Source organism: Salvelinus alpinus, chromosome 15 (assembly GCF_045679555.1).
Source record: "Salvelinus alpinus chromosome 15, SLU_Salpinus.1, whole genome shotgun sequence".
NCBI classification, from domain to species: Eukaryota; Metazoa; Chordata; class Actinopteri; order Salmoniformes; family Salmonidae; genus Salvelinus; species Salvelinus alpinus.
In genome coordinates this window covers 1,393,987-1,416,067 of record NC_092100.1, presented here as the reverse complement: position 1 = coordinate 1,416,067, position 22,081 = coordinate 1,393,987, and the positions used below count along the sequence as shown (strand labels likewise).

The 22,081-nt window shown below is 44.0% G+C and overlaps 1 protein-coding gene across 5 annotated transcripts in view; it reads left to right on the top strand.

Moving 5' to 3' along the window:
- tbc1d23 (TBC1 domain family, member 23) overlaps positions 1 to 19,779 on the top strand; it is an 82,311-nt gene extending 62,532 nt beyond the window's left edge. For 4 of the 5 annotated variants that reach the window (XM_071342191.1, XM_071342188.1, XM_071342189.1 and 1 more), the window contains 4 exons: positions 1,871 to 1,959; positions 5,727 to 5,862; positions 10,022 to 10,216; positions 12,844 to 19,779. In XM_071342191.1, the coding sequence (XP_071198292.1) occupies positions 1,871 to 1,959; positions 5,727 to 5,862; positions 10,022 to 10,216; positions 12,844 to 12,928 (505 nt within the window). In that variant the 3' untranslated portion in view covers positions 12,929 to 19,779. Of the gene's footprint in view, positions 1 to 1,870; positions 1,960 to 5,726; positions 5,863 to 10,021; positions 10,217 to 12,814 lie in introns of all 5 variants that reach the window. The other variant, XM_071342190.1, reaches the window with a different exon arrangement.
- Positions 19,780 to 22,081: the final 2,302 nt, after the last annotated feature.

The window sequence follows — 22,081 nt, the reverse complement described above, 5'->3', positions numbered from 1 at the left end:
CTGACTAATCCCAGGTGGCTTTTAATTATTCCTCTAATAGTAACATAGCTGCCTGACTAATACCAGATGGGTTTAACTGGTTTCTTATTCCTCTAATAGTAACATAGCTGCCTGACTAATCCCAGATGGGTTTTAACTGGTTTCTTATTCCTCTAATAGTAACATAGCTGCCTGACTAATCACAGATGGCTTTTAACTGGTTTCTTATTCCTCTAATAGTAACATAGCTGCCTGACTAATCACAGATGGCTTTTAACTGGTTTCTTATTCCTCTAATAGTAACATAGCTGCCTGACTAATCCCAGATGGGTTTAACTGGTTTCTTATTCCTCTAATAGTAACATAGCTGCCTGACTAATCCCAGATGGGTTTTAACTGGTTTCTTATTCCTCTAATAGCAACATAGCTGCCTGACTAATCCCAGATGGGTTTAACTGGTTTCTTATTCCTCTAATAGTAACATAGCTGCCTGACTAATCCCAGATGGGTTTAACTGGTTTCTTATTCCTCTAATAGTAACATAGCTGCCTGACTAATCCCAGATGGGTTTAACTGGTTTCTTATTCCTGTAATAGTAACATAGCTGCCTGACTAATCCCAGATGGGTTTACCTGGTTTCTTATTCCTGTAATAGTAACATAGCTGCCTGACTAATCCCAGATGGGTTTAACTGGTTTCTTATTCCTCTAATAGTAACATAGCTGCCTGACTAATCCCAGATGGGTTTAACTGGTTTCTTATTCCTCTAATAGTAACATAGCTGCCTGACTAATCCCAGATGGGTTTTAACTGGTTTCTTATTCCTCTAATAGTAACATAGCTGCCTGACTAATCCCAGATGGGTTTTAACTGGTTTCTTATTCCTCTAATAGTAACATAGCTACCTGACTAATCCCAGATGGGTTTAACTAGTTTCTTATTCCTCTAATAGTAACATAGCTGCCTGACTAATCCCAGATGGGTTTTAACTGGTTTCTTATTCCTCTAATAGTAACATAGCTGCCTGACTAATCCCAGATGGGTTTTAACTGGTTTCTTATTCCTCTAATGACTAATCCCAGATGGGTTTTAACTGGTTTCTTATTCCTCTAATAGTAACATAGCTACCTGACTAATCCCAGATGGGTTTAACTAGTTTCTTATTCCTCTAATAGTAACATAGCTGCCTGACTAATCCCAGATGGGTTTTAACTGGTTTCTTATTCCTCTAATAGTAACATAGCTGCCTGACTAATCCCAGATGGGTTTTAACTGGTTTCTTATTCCTCTAATAGTAACATAGCTGCCTGACTAATCCCAGATGGGTTTAACTGGTTTCTTATTCCTCTAATAGTAACATAGCTGCCTGACTAATCCCAGATGGGTTTTAACTGGTTTCTTATTCCTCTAATAGTAACATAGCTGCCTGACTAATCCCAGATGGGTTTTAACTGGTTTCTTATTCCTCTAATAGTAACATAGCTGCCTGACTAATCCCAGATGGGTTTTAACTGGTTTCTTATTCCTCTAATAGTAACATAGCTGCCTGACTAATCCCAGGTGGCTTTTAACTGGTTTCTTATTCCTCTAATAGTAACATAGCTGCCTGACTAATCCCAGGTGGCTTTTAACTGGTTTCTTATTCCTCTAATAGTAACATAGCTGCCTGAATGATCCCAGATGGGTTTTAACTGGTTTCCTATTCCTCTAATAGTAACATAGCTGCCTGACTAATCCCAGGTGGCTTTTAACTGGTTTCTTATTCCTCTAATAGTAACATAGCTGCCTGACTAATCCCAGATGGGCTGTGCGTGTCGCTGTGCGTGCCGCTGTGCGTCATGTAGGGGGGATGAAGAACAGCCCTCTCTGACTTGTGTTTTCTATATAACAGACATGTGAGCAGTAGTGACCGGGTTGGAAAACCTTACAGAGGAGTGAAGCCTGTGTTCAGCATCGGTGATGAGGAAGAGTATGATACAGGTAACTACTGCTACTATACTACTACAATCAATACTACTACAATCAATACTACCACACTACTGCTATACCACTACACTACTGCTATACCACTACATCGGTGATGAGGAAGAGTATGATACAGGTAACTATTGTGAAATACATCTACATTACTACTACTACAATCAATACTACTACAATCAATACTACTACACTACTGCTATACTACTACACTACTGCTATACTACTACAATCAATACTACTACACTACTGCTATACTACTACAATCAATACTACTACACTGCTACTATACTACTACAATCAATACTACCACACTACTGCTATACCACTACACTACTGCTATACCACTACATCGGTGACGAGGAAGAGTATGATACAGGTAACTATTGTGAAATACATCTACATTACTACTACTACAATCACTACTACTACAGTACTACTACTACAATCACTACAACACTACTGCTATACTACTACACTACTGCTATACTACTACAATCAATACTACTACACTACTACTACTACAATCACTACAACACTACTGCTATACTACTACACTACTGATATACTACTACAATCAATACTACTACACTACTACTATACTACTACAATCAATACTACCACACTACTACTACTACTATACCACTACACTCAATACTACATCACTACTACTGATATACTACTACACTACTGCTATACCACTACAATCAATACTACCACACTACTACTACTACTATACCACTACACTCAATACTACATCACTACTACTACTATACCACTACACTACTGCTATACCACTACACTACTGCTATACCACTACAATCAATACTACTACACTACTGCTGTACTACTAAAATCAATACTACTACACTACTGCTATACTACTACAATCAATACTACTACACTACTGCTATACCACTACAACCAATACTACTACACCACTACTACTATACTACTACAATCACTACAACACTACTGCTATACTACTACACTCATACTACCACTACTACAATACTACTACACTACTACTACTACAATCACTACAACACCACTGTTATACTACTACACTACTGCTATACTACTACAATCAATACTACTACACTACCACTACTACTATACTACTACACTCAATACTACATCACTACTACTGATATACTACTACAATCAATACTACTATACTACTACTACTACTGTACCACTACACTCAATACTACATCATTACTACTACAATCACTACAACACTACTGCTATACTACTACACTACCACTATACTACTACAATCAATACTACCACACTACAACTACTACTACACTCAATACTCCATTACTACTATTGCTATACTACTGCAATCAATACTACTATACTACCACATTACCACTACTACAACCAATACTACTATACTACCACATTGCCACTACTACAATCAATACTACGTTGGTACTACTACTACAATCGATACTACTACATTACTATTGCTTTACTACTACAATCAATACTACTACATTACTATTGCTTTACTACTACAATCAATACTACTACACTACTACAATCAGAACTACTATACTACTACAGCACTACTACACTCCGTACTACTATACCACTACAGTACTACTACCACAATCAATACTGCTATACTACTACAGTACTACTACTACTACAAGCAATACCACTATACTACTACCACAAGCAATACTACTTCAGTACTACTACTACAATCAATACTACCACAATCAATACTGCTATACTACTACAGTACTACTACTACTACAAGCAATACCACTATACTACTACTACAATCAATACTACGTCAGTACTACTACAACAATCAATACTACCACAGTACTACTACTACAATCAATTATACTATACTACCACAGTACTACTACCACATTCAATACTACTATACTACCACAGTACTACTACCACAATCAATACTGCTATACTACTACAGTACTACCACCACAATCAATACTACTATACTACTACAGTGCGACTACAATCAATACTGCAGTACTACTACAATCAATACTACTACATTGGTAACACATTGCTACAATTAATACTACTCCAATACTACACCACCTCAGTCAATACTACAACATTAATCATACATTCGTAATACAGTACTACAATTAATAATACCACAATACTACACTACCTCGATACTACTACGACCAATACTACTACAGTACTGCTACTGCAACCAATACTAACACAGTACTGCTATAATACTTAAGTACTACTACAATACTATATTATTATGATCAATACTACAGTGCTACAATCAATTATACAATACTAGTACAATACTGCTACAACCCTGTGACCCCAATCAGTCGTCCCTTCAGACCAGTTCTCCTCTCCACCTATAGACCTGACTCACCAATAGGGCTGCGTCATGACGGCAGTCAAATTCTACGTGAACATTTAGTCACGGTAATTAGTCTTCTCTAAGCTCTGATGCTGCTGATGGTCATTAGTATCCTACCAAACGTGCGAACTACCTGGTACTCAGCACTCTCTAATCACTCTGACATCAATGCAAATGTTTTGGAACTCTAATCCAGCATTTCATGAGAGCGCATGAGCTCATGTTGCTCAACATTTCTATAGGCTATGCAATTGCGTGAGAAAACAGAGTGATGGCCTCTATTAAAAAGAGGAGGATCCCATCAGCTTTCTATGGGCTGTATTAATTTCTCAACTTTCCTAATATGAATCACATTTCTTCTCTTTACAACAGGACTATAGCCTACCTGTCTGGCATGCAAATGAACCACGGGAAAAGCGTCCTCCATTCGCTATTTCAGTGCATAGATTACATTTTTCCCCCTGCCCCTATTCCGACAGGTGCATGATAATGGTCCATTCTAAATCAAAACTAATTTCACACATATATTATTTAGTACAGTTGAAGTTGGAAGTTTACATACACTTAGGTTGGAGTCGTTAAAACACTTTTTTCAACCACTCCACAAATTTCTTGTTAACAAACTATAGTTTTGGCAAGTCGGTTAGGACATCTACTTTGTGCATGACACAAGTAATTTTTCTAACAATTGTTTACAGGCAGATTATTTCACTTATAACTCAGTGTCACAATTCCAGTGGGTCAGAAGTTTACATACACTAAATTGACTGTACCTTTAAACAGCTTGGAAAATTCCAGAAAATTATGTCATGGATTTAGAAGCTTCTGATAGGCTAATTGACATAATTTGAGTCAATTGGAGGTGTACCTGTGGATGTATTTCAAAGCCTACCTTCGAACTCAGTGCCTCTTTGCTTGACATCATGGGAAAATCAAAAGAAATCAGTCGTTCTGCCCCTGAACAAGGCAATAACCCACTGTTCCTAGGCCGTCATTGAAAATAAGAATTTGTTCTTAACTGACTTGCCTAGTTAAATAAAGGTCAAATCAAAAAATCTATTGTATTCTTCATAATATAAAATAATTCCAGGCTGTGTGTGGAAGACAGCAGATGCTAAATGTGAATGTTAATTAATGGTCAATTACCTTGACCAGCAGTGAACTGAACTAGGTGGTGACCACTAGGTGGGTGATTACTGATAAAATTTCATTCCCACCACAGCCTTACTCACCACTAGTTCAGTGGTTCCCAAACTTGTGGGTCGCGGCAACCGTCACCTCTCACCCTGATGGGGGGTTGCGACTCAACATACTGGGAACCCCTCCACTAGTTGCCTAAAACTATTGTCCTAGTTGGATCTCTATGGCTGTAACCCTCTCTGTCTCGCTGTCTGTTCAGATGAGATTGACAGCTCGTCCATGTCGGATGATGACAGGAAGGAGATCGTAAACATCCAGACGTGGATCAACAAACCAGACGTGAAGCACCATGTTCCCTGTAATGAGGTCAAGGAAACCGGACACATGTTCCCCAGGTGAGTTTCCTGTTACAATAGACACATGTTCCCCAGGTGAGTTTCCTGTTACAATAGACACATGTTCCCCAGGTGAGTTTCCTGTTACAATAGACGCATGTTCCCCAGGTGAGTTTCCTGTTACAATAGACACATGTTCCCCAGGTGAGTTTCCTGTTACAATAGACACATGTTCCCCAGGTGAGTTTCCTGTTACAATAGACACATGTTCCCCAGGTGAGTTTCCTGTTACAATAGACACATGTTCCCCAGGTGAGTTTCCTGTTAACTGTGAAGTGCATTGTGACAACTGCTGATGTAAAAAGGGCCATCAACAGTGCTGAGTAGAGAGAGACACGGTCAGGAGACGGCCCTCTACATAGAGAGAGACACGGTCAGGAGACGGCCCTCTACATAGAGAGAGACACGGTCAGGAGACGGCCCTCTACATAGAGAGAGAGAGACACGGTCAGGAGACGGCCCTCTACATAGAGAGAGACACGGTCAGGAGACGGCCCTCTACATAGAGAGAGACACGGTCAGGAGACGGCCCTCTACATAGAGAGAGACACGGTCAGGAGACGGCCCTCTACATAGAGAGAGACACGGTCAGGAGACGGCCCTCTACATAGAGAGAGACACGGTCGGGAGACGGCCCTCTACATAGAGAGAGACACGGTCGGGAGACGGCCCTCTACATAGAGAGAGAGAGACACGGTCGGGAGACGGCCCTCTACATAGAGAGAGAGAGACACGGTCGGGAGACGGCCCTCTACATAGAGAGAGAGAGACACGGTCAGGAGACGGCCCTCTACATAGAGAGAGAGAGACACGGTCAGGAGACGGCCCTCTACATAGAGAGAGAGAGACACGGTCAGGAGACGGCCCTCTACATAGAGAGAGACACGGTCAGGAGACGGCCCTCTACATAGAGAGAGACACGGTCAGGAGACGGCCCTCTACATAGAGAGAGAGAGACACGGTCAGGAGACGGCCCTCTACATAGAGAGAGACACGGTCAGGAGACGGCCCTCTACATAGAGAGAGACACGGTCAGGAGACGGCCCTCTACATAGAGAGAGAGAGACACGGTCAGGAGACGGCCCTCTACATAGAGAGAGAGAGACACGGTCAGGAGACGGCCCTCTACATAGAGAGAGACACGGTCAGGAGACGGCCCTCTACATAGAGAGAGACACGGTCAGGAGACGGCCCTCTACATAGAGAGAGAGAGACACGGTCAGGAGACGGCCCTCTACATAGAGAGAGAGAGACACGGTCAGGAGACGGCCCTCTACATAGAGAGAGAGAGACACGGTCAGGAGACGGCCCTCTACATAGAGAGAGAGAGACACGGTCAGGAGACGGCCCTCTACATAGAGAGAGAGAGACACGGTCAGGAGACGGCCCTCTACATAGAGAGAGAGAGACACGGTCAGGAGACGGCCCTCTACATAGAGAGAGACACGGTCGGGAGACGGCCCTCTACATAGAGAGAGACACGGTCGGGAGACGGCCCTCTACATAGAGAGAGACACGGTCGGGAGACGGCCCTCTACATAGAGAGAGACACGGTCGGGAGACGGCCCTCTACATAGAGAGAGACACGGTCGGGAGACGGCCCTCTACATAGAGAGAGAGAGACACGGTCAGGAGACGGCCCTCTACATAGAGAGAGAGAGACACGGTCGGGAGACGGCCCTCTACATAGAGAGAGACACGGTCGGGAGACGGCCCTCTACATAGAGAGAGACACGGTCGGGAGACGGCCCTCTACATAGAGAGAGACACGGTCGGGAGACGGCCCTCTACATAGAGAGAGACACGGTCGGGAGACGGCCCTCTACATAGAGAGAGACACGGTCGGGAGACGGCCCTCTACATAGAGAGAGAGAGACACGGTCGGGAGACGGCCCTCTACATAGAGAGAGACACGGTCGGGAGACGGCCCTCTACATAGAGAGAGACACGGTCGGGAGACGGCCCTCTACATAGAGAGAGACACGGTCGGGAGACGGCCCTCTACATAGAGAGAGACACGGTCGGGAGACGGCCCTCTACATAGAGAGAGACACGGTCGGGAGACGGCCCTCTACATAGAGAGAGACACGGTCGGGAGACGGCCCTCTACATAGAGAGAGACACGGTCGGGAGACGGCCCTCTACATAGAGAGAGAGAGACACGGTCAGGAGACGGCCCTCTACATAGAGAGAGAGAGACACGGTCAGGAGACGGCCCTCTACATAGAGAGAGAGAGACACGGTCAGGAGACGGCCCTCTACATAGAGAGACACGGTCAGGAGACGGCCCTCTACATAGAGAGAGAGAGACACGGTCAGGAGACGGCCCTCTACATAGAGAGAGAGAGACACGGTCAGGAGACGGCCCTCTACATAGAGAGAGAGAGACACGGTCAGGAGACGGCCCTCTACATAGAGAGAGAGAGACACGGTCAGGAGACGGCCCTCTACATAGAGAGAGAGAGACACGGTCAGGAGACGGCCCTCTACATAGAGAGAGAGACGGTCAGGAGACGGCCCTCTACATAGAGAGAGAGAGACACGGTCAGGAGACGGCCCTCTACATAGAGAGAGAGACACGGTCAGGAGACGGCCCTCTACATAGAGAGAGACACGGTCAGGAGACGGCCCTCTACATAGAGAGAGACACGGTCGGGAGACGGCCCTCTACATAGAGAGAGACACGGTCGGGAGACGGCCCTCTACATAGAGAGAGACACGGTCGGGAGACGGCCCTCTACATAGAGAGAGACACGGTCGGGAGACGGCCCTCTACATAGAGAGAGACACGGTCGGGAGACGGCCCTCTACATAGAGAGAGACACGGTCGGGAGACGGCCCTCTACATAGAGAGAGACACGGTCGGGGGACGGCCCTCTACATAGAGAGAGACACGGTCGGGAGACGGCCCTCTACATAGAGAGAGAGAGACACGGTCAGGAGACGGCCCTCTACATAGAGAGAGACACGGTCAGGAGACGGCCCTCTACATAGAGAGAGACACGGTCAGGAGACGGCCCTCTACATAGAGAGAGACACGGTCAGGAGACGGCCCTCTACATAGAGAGAGACGCGGTCAGGAGACGGCCCTCTACATAGAGAGAGACACGGTCAGGAGACGGCCCTCTACATAGAGAGAGACGCGGTCAGGAGACGGCCCTCTACATAGAGAGAGACACGGTCAGGAGACGGCCCTCTACATAGAGAGAGACACGGTCAGGAGACGGCCCTCTACATAGAGAGAGGCACGGTCAGGAGACGGCCCTCTACATAGAGAGAGACACGGTCAGGAGACGGCCCTCTACATAGAGAGAGACACCTGTTTCTAATGTAACACGTTTCCTGTTTCTAATTTGACACGGTTCCTGTTTCTAATGTAACACGGTTCCTGTTCCTATGGTGACACGGTTCCTGTTCCTATGGTGACACGGTTCCTGTTTCTAATGTAACACGGTTCCTGTTTCTATGGTGACACGGTTCCTGTTTCTAATGTAACACGGTTCCTGTTTCTAATGTGACACGGTTCCTGTTTCTAATGTAACACGGTTCCTGTTTCTATGGTGACACGGTTCCTGTTTCTAATGTAACACGGTTCCTGTTCCTAATGTGACACGGTTCCTGTTTCTATGGTGACACGGTTCCTGTTTCTAATGTAACACGGTTCCTGTTTCTAATGTAACACGGTTCCTGTTCCTAATGTAACACGGTTCCTGTTTCTATGGTGACACGGTTCCTGTTTCTAATGTAACACGGTTCCTGTTTCTAATGTAACACGGTTCCTGTTTCTAATGTGACACGGTTCCTGTTTCTAATGTAACACGGTTCCTGTTCCTATGGTAACACGGTTCCTGTTCCTATGGTGACACGGTTCCTGTTTCTATGGTGACACGGTTCCTGTTTCTAATGTGACACGGTTCCTGTTTCTAATGTAACACGGTTCCTGTTTCTAATGTAACACGGTTCCTGTTTCTAATGTGACACGGTTCCTGTTTCTAATGTAACACGGTTCCTGTTTCTATGGTGACACGGTTCCGGTTTCTATGTTGACACGGTTCCTGTTTCTAATGTAACACGGTTCCTGTTTCTATGGTGACACGATTCCTGTTTCTAATGTAACACGGTTCCTGTTTCTATGGTGACACGGTTCCTGTTTCTCCAGTCACCTGTTGATCACAGCGACCCACATGTACTGTCTGAGGGAGATCGCGTCCAGGAAGGGTTTTGCCTACATCCAGTCCAGACAGGCCCTCAACAGCGTGGTCAAGATCACCTCCAAGAAAAAACACCCAGAACTCATCACCTTCAAGTTCGGCAACAGCAACACTGCTGGAATAGAGATCTCTGCTGTGGAGAGGTACTGACTGTATGGGTACTGGCTGTCTCTGTTTACTAGACAACACTAACTGACTGTATGGGTACTGGCTGTCTCTGTTTACTAGACTACACTAACTGACTGTATGGGTACTGGCTGTCTCTCTGACTACACTAACTGACTGTATGGGTACTGGCTGTCTCTCTGACTACACTAACTGACTGTATGGGTACTGGTTGTCTCTCTGACTACACTAACTGACTGTATGGGTACTGGCTGTCTCTCTGACTACACTAACTGACTGTATGGGTACTGGTTGTCTCTCTGACTACACTAACTGACTGTATGGGTACTGGTTGTCTCTCTGACTAGACTAACTGACTGTATGGGTACTGGCTGTCTCTCTGACTACACTAACTGACTGTATGGGTACTGGCTGTCTCTGACTAGACTACACTAACTGACTGTATGGGTACTGGTTGTCTCTCTGACTAGACTAACTGACTGTATGGGTACTGGCTGTCTCTCTGACTACACTAACTGACTGTATGGGTACTGGCTGTCTCTGACTAGACTACACTAACTGACTGTATGGGTACTGGCTGTCTCTCTGACTACACTAACTGACTGTATGGGTACTGGCTGTCTCTCTGACTACACTAACTGACTGTATGGGTACTGGCTGTCTCTGACTAGACTACACTAACTGACTGTATGGGTACTGGCTGTCTCTCTGACTACACTAACTGACTGTATGGGTACTGGCTGTCTCTCTGACTACACTAACTGACTGTATGGGTACTGGCTGTCTCTGACTAGACTACACTAACTGACTGTATGGGTACTGGCTGTCTCTCTGACTACACTAACTGACTGTATGGGTACTGGCTGTCTCTGACTAGACTACACTAACTGACTGTATGGGTACTGGCTGTCTCTGTTTACTAGACTACACTAACTGACTGTATGGGTACTGGCTGTCTCTCTGACTACACTAACTGACTGTATGGGTACTGGCTGTCTCTCTGACTACACTAACTGACTGTATGTGTACTGGCTGTCTCTGTTTACTAGACTACACTAACTGACTGTATGTGTACTGGCTGTCTCTGTTTACTAGACAACACTAACTGACTGTATGGGTACTGGCTGTCTCTGTTTACTAGACTACACTAACTGACTGTATGGGTACTGGCTGTCTCTGTTTACTAGACTACACTAACTGACTGTATGGGTACTGGCTGTCTCTGTTTACTAGACTACACTAACTGACTGTATGGGTACTGGCTGTCTCTGTTTACTAGACTACACTAACTGACTGTATGGGTACTGGCTGTCTCTGACTAGACTACACTAACTGACTGTATGGGTACTGGCTGTCTCTCTGACTACACTAACTGACTGTATGGGTACTGGCTGTCTCTCTGACTACACTAACTGACTGTATGGGTACTGGCTGTCTCTCTGACTACACTAACTGACTGTATGGGTACTGGCTGTCTCTCTGACTACACTAACTGACTGTATGGGTAATGGCTGTCTCTGTTTACTAGACAACACTAACTGACTGTATGTGTACTGGCTGTCTCTGTTTACTAGACAACACTAACTGACTGTATGGGTACTGGCTGTCTCTGACTACACTAACTGACTGTATGGGTACTGGCTGTCTCTGTTTGCTAGACTACACTAACTGACTGTATGGGTAATGGCTGTCTCTGTTTACTAGACAACACTAACTGACTGTATGGGTACTGGCTGTCTCTCTGACTACACTAACTGACTGTATGGGTACTGGCTGTCTCTGTTTACTAGACTACACTAACTGACTGTATGGGTACTGGCTGTCTCTGTTTACTAGACTACACTAACTGACTGTATGTGTACTGGCTGTCTCTGTTTACTAGACAACACTAACTGACTGTATGGGTACTGGCTGTCTCTCTGACTACACTAACTGACTGTATGTGTACTGGCTGTCTCTGTTTACTAGACTACACTAACTGACTGTATGGGTAATGGCTGTCTCTCTGACTACACTAACTGACTGTATGGGTACTGGCTGTCTCTGTTTACTAGACTACACTAACTGACTGTATGGGTACTGGCTGTCTCTGTTTACTAGACTACACTAACTGACTGTATGGGTACTGGCTGTCTCTCTGACTACACTAACTGACTGTATGGGTAATGGCTGTCTCTGTTTACTAGACTACACTAACTGACTGTATGGGTACTGGCTGTCTCTCTGACTACACTAACTGTCTGTATGTGTACTGGCTGTCTCTGTTTACTAGACTACACTAACTGACTGTATGGGTACTGGCTGTCTCTGACTAGACTACACTAACTGACTGTATGGGTACTGGCTGTCTCTGACTAGACTAGATTTTTCAACACCGATACCGATTTATTGGATGACCCAAAAAAAGCCGGGGGCCGATTTGATCGGCCGATTAATTTTTTTTTAAAATAATAATAATAAAAAGAAAAGAAAAATAAATGTATTTGAAATAATGACAATTACAACAATACTGAATGAACACTTATTTTACCTTAATATAATACATCAATAAAGTCAATTTAGCATCAAATAAATAATGAAACATAACATCAGTATAACAGTCTCTGCACTGTCAGTCTGACAGTCCCTCTCTCTCTTTCTGCAGGTATCTGATCCCCAACGCCGGTGACGCCACCAAGGCCATTAAACAGCAGATCATGAAGGTTCTGGATGCCCTGGAGAGTTCCTAGAGACAGACGGGGATACATGAGAGACGGGAGGGGAGACGTCTGTCAGCTGAGGGCCGGGAGGGGAGACGTCTGTCAGCTGAGGGCCGGGAGGGGAGACGTCTGTCAGCTGAGGGCCGGGAGGGGAGACGTCTGTGTGTCTGTCAGCTGAGGGCCGGGTGCTCTCTATTGATATCTCTCTCCCTTTCTCTCTGTCCTCCTCCTCTTCCCAGCCAGGACCAGGACAGATCCTGTGTTGACTGACTGTTAACCCCTCCCTGTCTGTCGGGCTGAGGGCCTGTTAACCCCTCCCTGTCTGTCGGGCTGAGGGTGTCGTCTCCCTCCCTGGTTGCTGAGGACCTGAGAGAATGATTGACTGACTGGATGAGTCCCAAACAGCACCCTATTCAATATATAGTCCTATCGGGCTTGGTCGAAAGTAGTGCACTATATAGGGAATAAGGCTCTGGTCTAAAGTAGTGCACTATATAGGAAATAGGGCTCTGGTCTAAAGTAGTGCACTATATAGGGAATAGGGCTCTGGTCTAAAGTAGTGCACTATATAGGGAATAGGGCTCTGGTCTATATTAGTGCACTATATAGGGAAAAGGGTTCCATCTGGGACGCATCCTGTGACTGATGCTCCCTATTCACCACCCTGGTCTCCTCATCCTGTCTGACATACATGGGTTACACCCTCCATTATCCTGGTCTCCTCATCCTGTCTGACAAACATGGGGTACACCCTCCATTATCCTGGTCTCCTCATCCTGTCTGACAAACATGGGTTACACCCTCCATTATCCTGGTCTCCTCATCCTGTCTGACAAACATGGGTTACACCCTCCATTATCCTGGTCTCCTCATCCTGTCTGACATACATGGGTTACACCCTCCATTACCCTGGTCTCCTCATCCTGTCTGACATACATGGGTTACACCCTCCATTATCCTGGTCTCCTCATCCTGTCTGACATACATGGGTTACACCCTCCATTATCCTGGTCTCCTCATCCTGTCTGACATGCATGGGGTACACCCTCCATTATCCTGGTCTCCTCATCCTGTCTGACAAACATGGGTTACACCCTCCATTATCCTGGTCTCCTCATCCTGTCTGACATACATGGGTTACACCCTCCATTATCCTGGTCTCCTCATCCTGTCTGACATACATGGGTTACACCCTCCATTATCCTGGTCTCCTCATCCTGTCTGACATGCATGGGGTACACCCTCCATTATCCTGGTCTCCTCATCCTGTCTGACAAACATGGGTTACACCCTCCATTATCCTGGTCTCCTCATCCTGTCTGACATACATGGGTTACACCCTCCATTATCCTGGTCTCCTCATCCTGTCTGACATACATGGGTTACACCCTCCATTATCCTGGTTTCCTCATCCTGTCTGACATACATGGGTTACACCCTCCATTACCCTGGTCTCCTCATCCTGTCTGACATACATGGGGTACACCCTCCATTATCCTGGTCTCCTCATCCTGTCTGACATACATGGGTTACACCCTCCATTACCCTGGTCTCCTCATCCTGTCTGACATACATGGGGTACACCCTCCATTATCCTGGTCTCCTCATCCTGTCTGACATACAGTGCATTCGGAAACTATTCAGACCCCTTGACGTTTTCCACATTTTGTTAAGTTACAGAATTACTCTAAAATGTATTATTTTTTCCCCTCATCAATCTGCACATAATACCCCATAATAACAAAGCAAAAACAGGTTTTAATAAATGTTAGCACATTTATTTAAAAAAATATAAAAAACTGAAATCACATTTACATAATTATTCAGTCCCTTTACTCTGTACTTTGTTGAAGCACCTTTGGCAGCGATTACAGCCTCAAGTCTTCTTGGGTATGATGCTACAAGCTTGGTACCCCTGTATTTGGGGAGTTTCTCCCATTCTTCTCTGCAGATTCTCTCAAGCTCTGTCAGGTTGGATGGGGAGCGTCACTACACAGCAATTTTCAGATCTCTCCAGAGATGTTTGATCGGGTTCAAGTCCGTGCTCTGGATGGGAAAGTCATGGACATTCAGAGACTTGTCCCGAAGCCACTCCTGTGTTGTCTTGGCTGTGTGCTTAGGGTCGTTGTCCTGTTGGAAGGTGAACCTTCGCCCCAGTCTGAGGTCCTGAGCGCTCTGGAGCAGGTTTTCATCAAGGATCTCTGTACTTTGCTCCGTTCATCAAGACCTCGATCCTTACTAGTCTCCCAGTCCCTGCCGCTGAAAAACATCCCCACAGCATGATGTTGCCACCACCATGCTTCACCGTAGGGATGGTGCCAGGTTTCCTCCAGACGAGACGCTTGGAATTCAGGCCAAAGAGTTCAATCTTTGTTTCATCAGACCAGAGAATCTTGTTTCTCACGGTCTGATAGTCTTTAGGTGCCTTTTGGCAAACTCCAAGCGATCTGTCATGTGCCTTTTACTGAGGAGTGGCTTCCGTCTGGCCACTCTACCATAAAGGCCTGATTGGCAGAATGCTGCAGAGATTGTTTTCCTTCTGGAAGGTTCTCCCATCTCCACAGAGGAACTCAGGAGCTCTTGGGTTCTTGGTCACCTCCCTGACAAAGGTCCTTCTCCCCAGATTGCTTAGTTTGGCTGGGTGGCCAGCTGTAGGTAAAGTCTCGGTGGTTCCAAACTTCTTTCATTTAAGAATAATGGAGGTCACTGTGTTCTTGGGAACCTTCAATGCTGCAGAAATGTTTTGGTACCCTTCCCCAGATCTGTGCCTCGACACAATCCTGTCTCAGAGCTCAACAGACAATTCCTTTGACCTCATGGCTTGGTTTTCACTCTGACATGCACTGTCAACTGTAGGACCTTATATAGACAGGTTTATGCCTTTCCAAATAATGTCCAATCAATTGAATTTACCACAGGTGGACTCTAATCAAGTTGTAGAAACATCTCAAGGATGATCAATGGAAACAGGGTGCACCTGAGCTCAGTTTTGAGTCTCATAGCAAAGGGTCTGAATACTGATGTAAATAAGGTATTTCTGTTTTTATTTTGAATACATTTGCAACAATTTCTAAAAATCTGTTTTAGGGTTGTCATTCTGGGGTATTGTGTGTAGATTTCTGAGGAAGAAAATGTATCTCTTCCATGTTTTTGAATAAGGTTTTAACGTAACAACATGTGGAGAAGGTCAAAGGGTCTGAATTATTTCCGAATGCACTGTACCTGGGTTATGTTGGATTCATTTTTATTTGTTTTGAAAAGATACATGATTTGCTTTTTGGAGTTTTTGAGTCTTACTTTAGGTTTTGTACGCCAGCTTCAAACAGCTGAACTTATAATATGTTTGGTTATGGAAAATATATATTTCACAGCTGTTTAGATGGTACAATGATTCTCTGCACAATTACTGCTTGTTTTGTCACAAAACTGAAATTAGGCAAACTATTAGAATTTTAGGAACCAGGAAATGGCGCAGCAATTTCTGAGTATTGTACCTTTTAAATTAGACTGTTGGTTTTTCAATGGCGAAATACACAAGGCAATATAATGAGAGATTTACTGGCTGTGGAGACAGCTCCATCCAAGTCAGACAGCACAAGCCATTTCAATGTTGTTTATATATATATAACACATACATACTTCACAAGTATTGTTGTTCAGAGTAAGAGCCCTCAAGTCTTAAATGAGCCCATTGACCAGGGACCAGTGGCATTTAGTCAAATGATGTCATTCATTAACCCTTAATTTAAGCAATGATCATTCAATTTTTTTTCATTTTTTTTAAAAGTCATATACTGCAATCAGAAATGTACATCCTCTCTATATGACAGAGTGGAACTATACATACAGGTACAGTCACCAACACTATATATAACTGTCCTCTAGATACCTGTCCACTAGTTACACTATATATATACAAAAGTATGTGGACATTCTTCTAATTAGTGGATTCACCTATTTCAGCCACACCCAGTGGTAACCGGTGTATGAAATCGAGCACACAGCCATGCAATCTCCATAGACAAACATTGGCAGGAGAATGGCCTTACTGAAGAGCTCAGTGACTTTCAACGTGGCACCGTCATAGGATGCTACCTTTCCAACAAGTAGCGTGTAACAATTGTCTGTCCTTGGTTGCAACACTCACTACCTAGTTCCAATCTGCCTCGAAGCAACTTCAGCACAAGAACTGTTAGTCAGGAGCTTCATGAAATGGGTTTACATGGCCGAGTAGCCGCACACAAGCCTAAGATCACCATGCGTAACGCCAAGCGTTGGCTGGAGTGGTGTAAAGCTCACCGCCATTGGACTCTATAGCTGTGGAAACGCATTCTCTGGAGTGATGAATCACGCTTCACCATCTGGCAGTCTGACAGACGAATATGGGTTTGGCGGATGCCAGGAGAACGCTACTTGCCCCAATGCATAGTGCCAACTGTAAAGTTTGGTGGAGGAGGAATAATGGTCTGGGGCTGTTTTTCATGGTTCGGGCCCCTTAGTTCCAGTGAAGGGAAATCTTAACGCTACAGCATACAATAACATTCTAGACGATGCTGTGCTTCTAACTTTGTGGCAACAGTTTGGGGAAGGACCTTTCCTGTTTCAGGAAACTTGACTGGTCTGCACAGAGCCTTGACCTCAACCCGATCGAACACCTTTGGGATGAATTGGAACGCCGACTGCGAGCCAGGCCTAATCGCCCAAAATCAGTGCCCGACCTCACTAATGCTCTCGTGGCTGAATGGAAGCAAGTCCCCACAGGAATGTTCCAACATCTAGTTGAAAGCCTTCCCAGAAGAGTGGAGGCTGTTATAGAAGCAAAGGGGGGACCAACTCCATTTAGTGCCCATGATTTTGGAATGAGAAGATCGTGGCGCGGGTGTTCACATACTATTAGAAGATTGTGGCGCGGGTGTCCACATACTATTAGAAGATCGTGGCGCGGGTGTCCACATACTATTGGCCATGTTGTGTATCTACCTGGCAGTCTGGTAGCCCCTTTTTACTGAATGATCTTCTGTGATGTCATCTGACAACTGTTTGTAGATACTTTGTCTTTGAGAAAGTAGTATTTTTTCAGCACACAGCCTTAAATAGTCATTAGGATGTTTATCAATATTTAATGTATTCTGAACAAAAATATTATTGCAACATGCAACAATCTCAACGATTTTACTGAGTTACAGTTCATATTAGGAAATCAGTCAATTTAAATAAATTAGGCCCTAATCTATGGATTTCACATGACTGGGCAGGGGTGCAGGCATGGGTGGTCCTGGGAGGGCACAGCCAATTAGAATTTCCTCACTCAAGGGTATTATTACAGACATAAATACTCCTCAGTTTCATCAGCTGTCCGGGTGGCTGGTCTCAGACGATCCCGCAGGTGAAGAGGCCGGATGTGGAGATCCTGGGCTGGTGTGGTTACGCGTGGTCTGCGGTTGTTGGACGTACTGCCAAATTCTCTAAAACGTAGTTTATGGTAGAGAAATTAACATTAAATGATCTGGCAACAGCTCTGGTGGACATTCCTGCAGTCAGAATGCGAATTGCAAGCTCCCTCAACTTGAGACATCTGTGGCATTGTGTTGTGACACAACTGCACATTTTAGAGTGGCCTTTTATTGTCCCCAGCGCAAGGTGCACTTGTGTAATGATCCTGCTGTTTTATCAGCTTCTTGCCACACCTGTCAGGTGGATGGATTATCTTGACAAAGGAGAAATGCTCACTAACAGGCATGTAAACAAATGTGTACACAACATTTGAGAGAAATAAGGGTTTAGTGCGTATGGAACATTTCTGGGATCTTTTATTTCAGCTCATTAAACATGGGAACAACACTTTACATATTACGTTTATATTTGTGTTCGGTATATAAACGTACTCCTCCATATCAATGGGTTCCCGGTCACAGATTAAACCTGATCTGGAATAAAAGCATATTTCAATTTAGATTCTCCATTGAAATAGATTCTCCATTGTGAATGATTTATAGTTCTGGACTAGGCTTTATTTATCTCTGAACCTGCCCATGTTATATCCAGAAGGTTAGGACAGGGTGATGTTTAACCTGTTGAAAGACTTATCTGTTTCAGACCAGCCTCCACTAAGAGTCTCCTGTTTCTTTATAAATGTTTTACAGTTTAGTAAAGTGTTTCTGAAAGACACTGTCTGTCCTCTGCTTTTATGTTCATCCTGTCCAACACTAGACTCGTCTCTTGTGTAAGGGAAGCTATATAATATGCATTAGTGGGGGGGGTGGATTCACTAGGAACCAAAAGAACCAAACACCACAAATGGTGAGGGCCCTAACTGAATTGTCAAATAAGAAACTTGTATTTGTTGCAAAATGTTTTCCATTGCAAAACGTTTTTGCTACAGTGTGCACAAATGAATACACCCCTGGTTTGGTTCATAATTCTGGCAGGTATTCTGAGATGGGATATTTTCATGATTGAATCTTCAGGATCATTAACATCAGTAACATTAAAATTTGAAACTGAACTAACCCTGGATAACTGGTCTTCATTTAGCTGTACTCCATACACCTTTTTAGCTTCTGCTAAATGTAGTGTTTATAATAAACCTGCGTCCCAAATGACACCCCGTTACCATTTATAATGCACTACTTTTGAACAGGGACCATCGCCGATATTGTTTTGATACGTTATCATATAATCCTCATACGTTATGGGTGAAGCAGGTAGGTTAAGGTTGATGCTACAGGAAGATACAGCAAAGATTTTCAATTAGCCTTTACCAAAATAGTCTTGCTTTTTAAAAATCCTTGTACATTTTCTTCTGTTAATTAATTGCACCTTTAGTACAGGTATACTGTTGTTTTCTGTAACCATTTGTCTTAATAAATTTGTAAAATGAAGTGAACTTCAACTGTGATTTTCATTGCCAAATATTATAATCTAGATTATACAATCAGTTACTGTTCTCACAAATGTTGGGGGGAGGAATAAAAACACCACGTGTGTAAATCTAAAATATGTATTTTAAAGCCTGGTGCCTAGCCTAGGGAACTACAACTCCCAAGGACCCACAGTGACCCTGAGAACACGTCCATGGTGGATTTCAAATTAAAATATGACTGAAACCCTTTACAGCTAGTTATTAGTATAATGATATAATTATTTGTAAATGAAACAAAATGTTTTACATGCCAGCTTTTACGTCGATTGTCATTGCGTCCTGGAATGTATGGAACCGGCTATTCACTCGTGTACCCCGGCGACCGGCTCGTACATAAATATCCTCCATTCAAAGGGAGATACCTAGTCAGTTGTACAACTGAATGCATTCAACTGAAATGTGTCTTCCGCATTTAACCCAACCCCTCTGAATCAGAGAGGTGCTGCCTTACTCGACGTCCCCGGCACCCGGGGAACAGCGGGTTAACTGCCTTGTTCAGGGGCAGAACGACACAGTTTTACCTTGTCAGCTCGGGGATTCGAGCGCTCCTACCCGCCGCCTCAAGCTGCAAGGATGTCGATTACTTCCTCCCTAACTAGGTTTAATGCCGCTAAAAAGTACTGTCTTAATAAAACAAACATTTCCACCACTACGCTAGAGGGGCTAATGCTACTTCCTGATGTTGCACACGGCGTTCAGACAGGGGCAAAAAACACATCGCTGCAACCTGATTGTCTGAACAGTGTATTTTATTAACCTACTCATGTCCATACGGGTATTTCTATAGATTTAAGGTTCGTATGAATGTCCTGCTTAATATGTTTCTGTCATCATCACAAATCAACTGCATTATTCTTCAAGTGCACTTCAAACGGCACCCGAGTGGCGCACTGGTCCAAGGCACTGCATCGCAGTGTTGCGGCTATACACAGCATGGGGTTCGATCCCAGGCTGTGTCACGACCGGGAGTCCCATAGGGCAGCGCACAATTGGTCGTCCGGGTTAGAGGAGGTTTTGGCCGGTGGGGTTTTGGCTCATCGTGCTCTAGGGACTCCTTGTGGCGGACGGGCACTTGCAGGCTGACTTCGGTCATCAGTTGAACAGTCAGTTGAATCAGTCCTCCAACACATTGGTGCAGCTGGCTTCCGGGTTAAGCCAGCGGGTCATGTTTTGGAGGAAATATGACTCGACCTTCGCCTTTCCCGAGCCGGTTGGGGAGATGCAGCGATGAGACAAGATCATAATCACGAAATTGGGGAGAAAAAGGGGGTAAAAAAAAAAAACTTTGACCAGTAAAAGGGCTCTTTGGCTAGCTTGTGCTACAGCCTATATCAATGAGCGTTAGCATTCTAGCTAACAACTGCTGCATCCAAAATAGTTATTTTGCAAAGATCACAACCAAATATAATCTTAGCGACTGTTCAAACAAGAATCAAAACATCATTGTAAGCGAAACCAAAAAAAGTTATTTGGTATATTGCATCAAATAGAGTGCATTCAGACCCTTTGACTTTTTACATTTAGTTATTCAATAGTTTTTTCTTCTTCAGTCTACACACAACACCCCATGATGACAAAGCAAAACAGGTTTTTAGAAACTTTAGCAAATTTATACAAATGTCATATTTCAGTTGTTTATTTTATATAAATTGCTAAAATTTCTAAATACCTATTTTTGCTTTGTCATTATGGAGTATTGTGTGTAGATTGATGAGGGGGGGAAAAATGAATCAATTTTAGAATAAGGCTGTAACGTAACAAAATGTGAAAAAGTCAAAGGGTCTGAATACTTTCTGAATGCACTGTATAGCGGATACAACCATCCCAGCTCTGCAGATTTTGCTGCGAAGAGACAGAATCATTAGATCATTGTTTCGGTACTGTTCATATGTAGCTTGTATTTGGTCGCAGGTCCAGGAATGGCTGAAGAAGTGCAACATTTACTTGGAGCTAACCCTGCAGATAGCAATACTGGGCGATCTGAAAAGTCATAGTCAATCGATCAATAATATAATACTTTTAGCAACAAGATAACTAATGTAAAAATATACTGTGTCTGTAAAATGTATATAGGTTCAGAATTTTAGTGAAACAGCACAGTTAAAAATATATGGCAAACTGGGTGGTCTTCAGAAATAGATGGGAGAGGTTGAGGAAGGACAGGACTAAAAACCAAAAATATAACTTGTAAAATACAGGTTAGGGGAAAATAATAAATTCAAATATATTTTAAAGAGAAGTGTGTATATGTGTGTATGTAT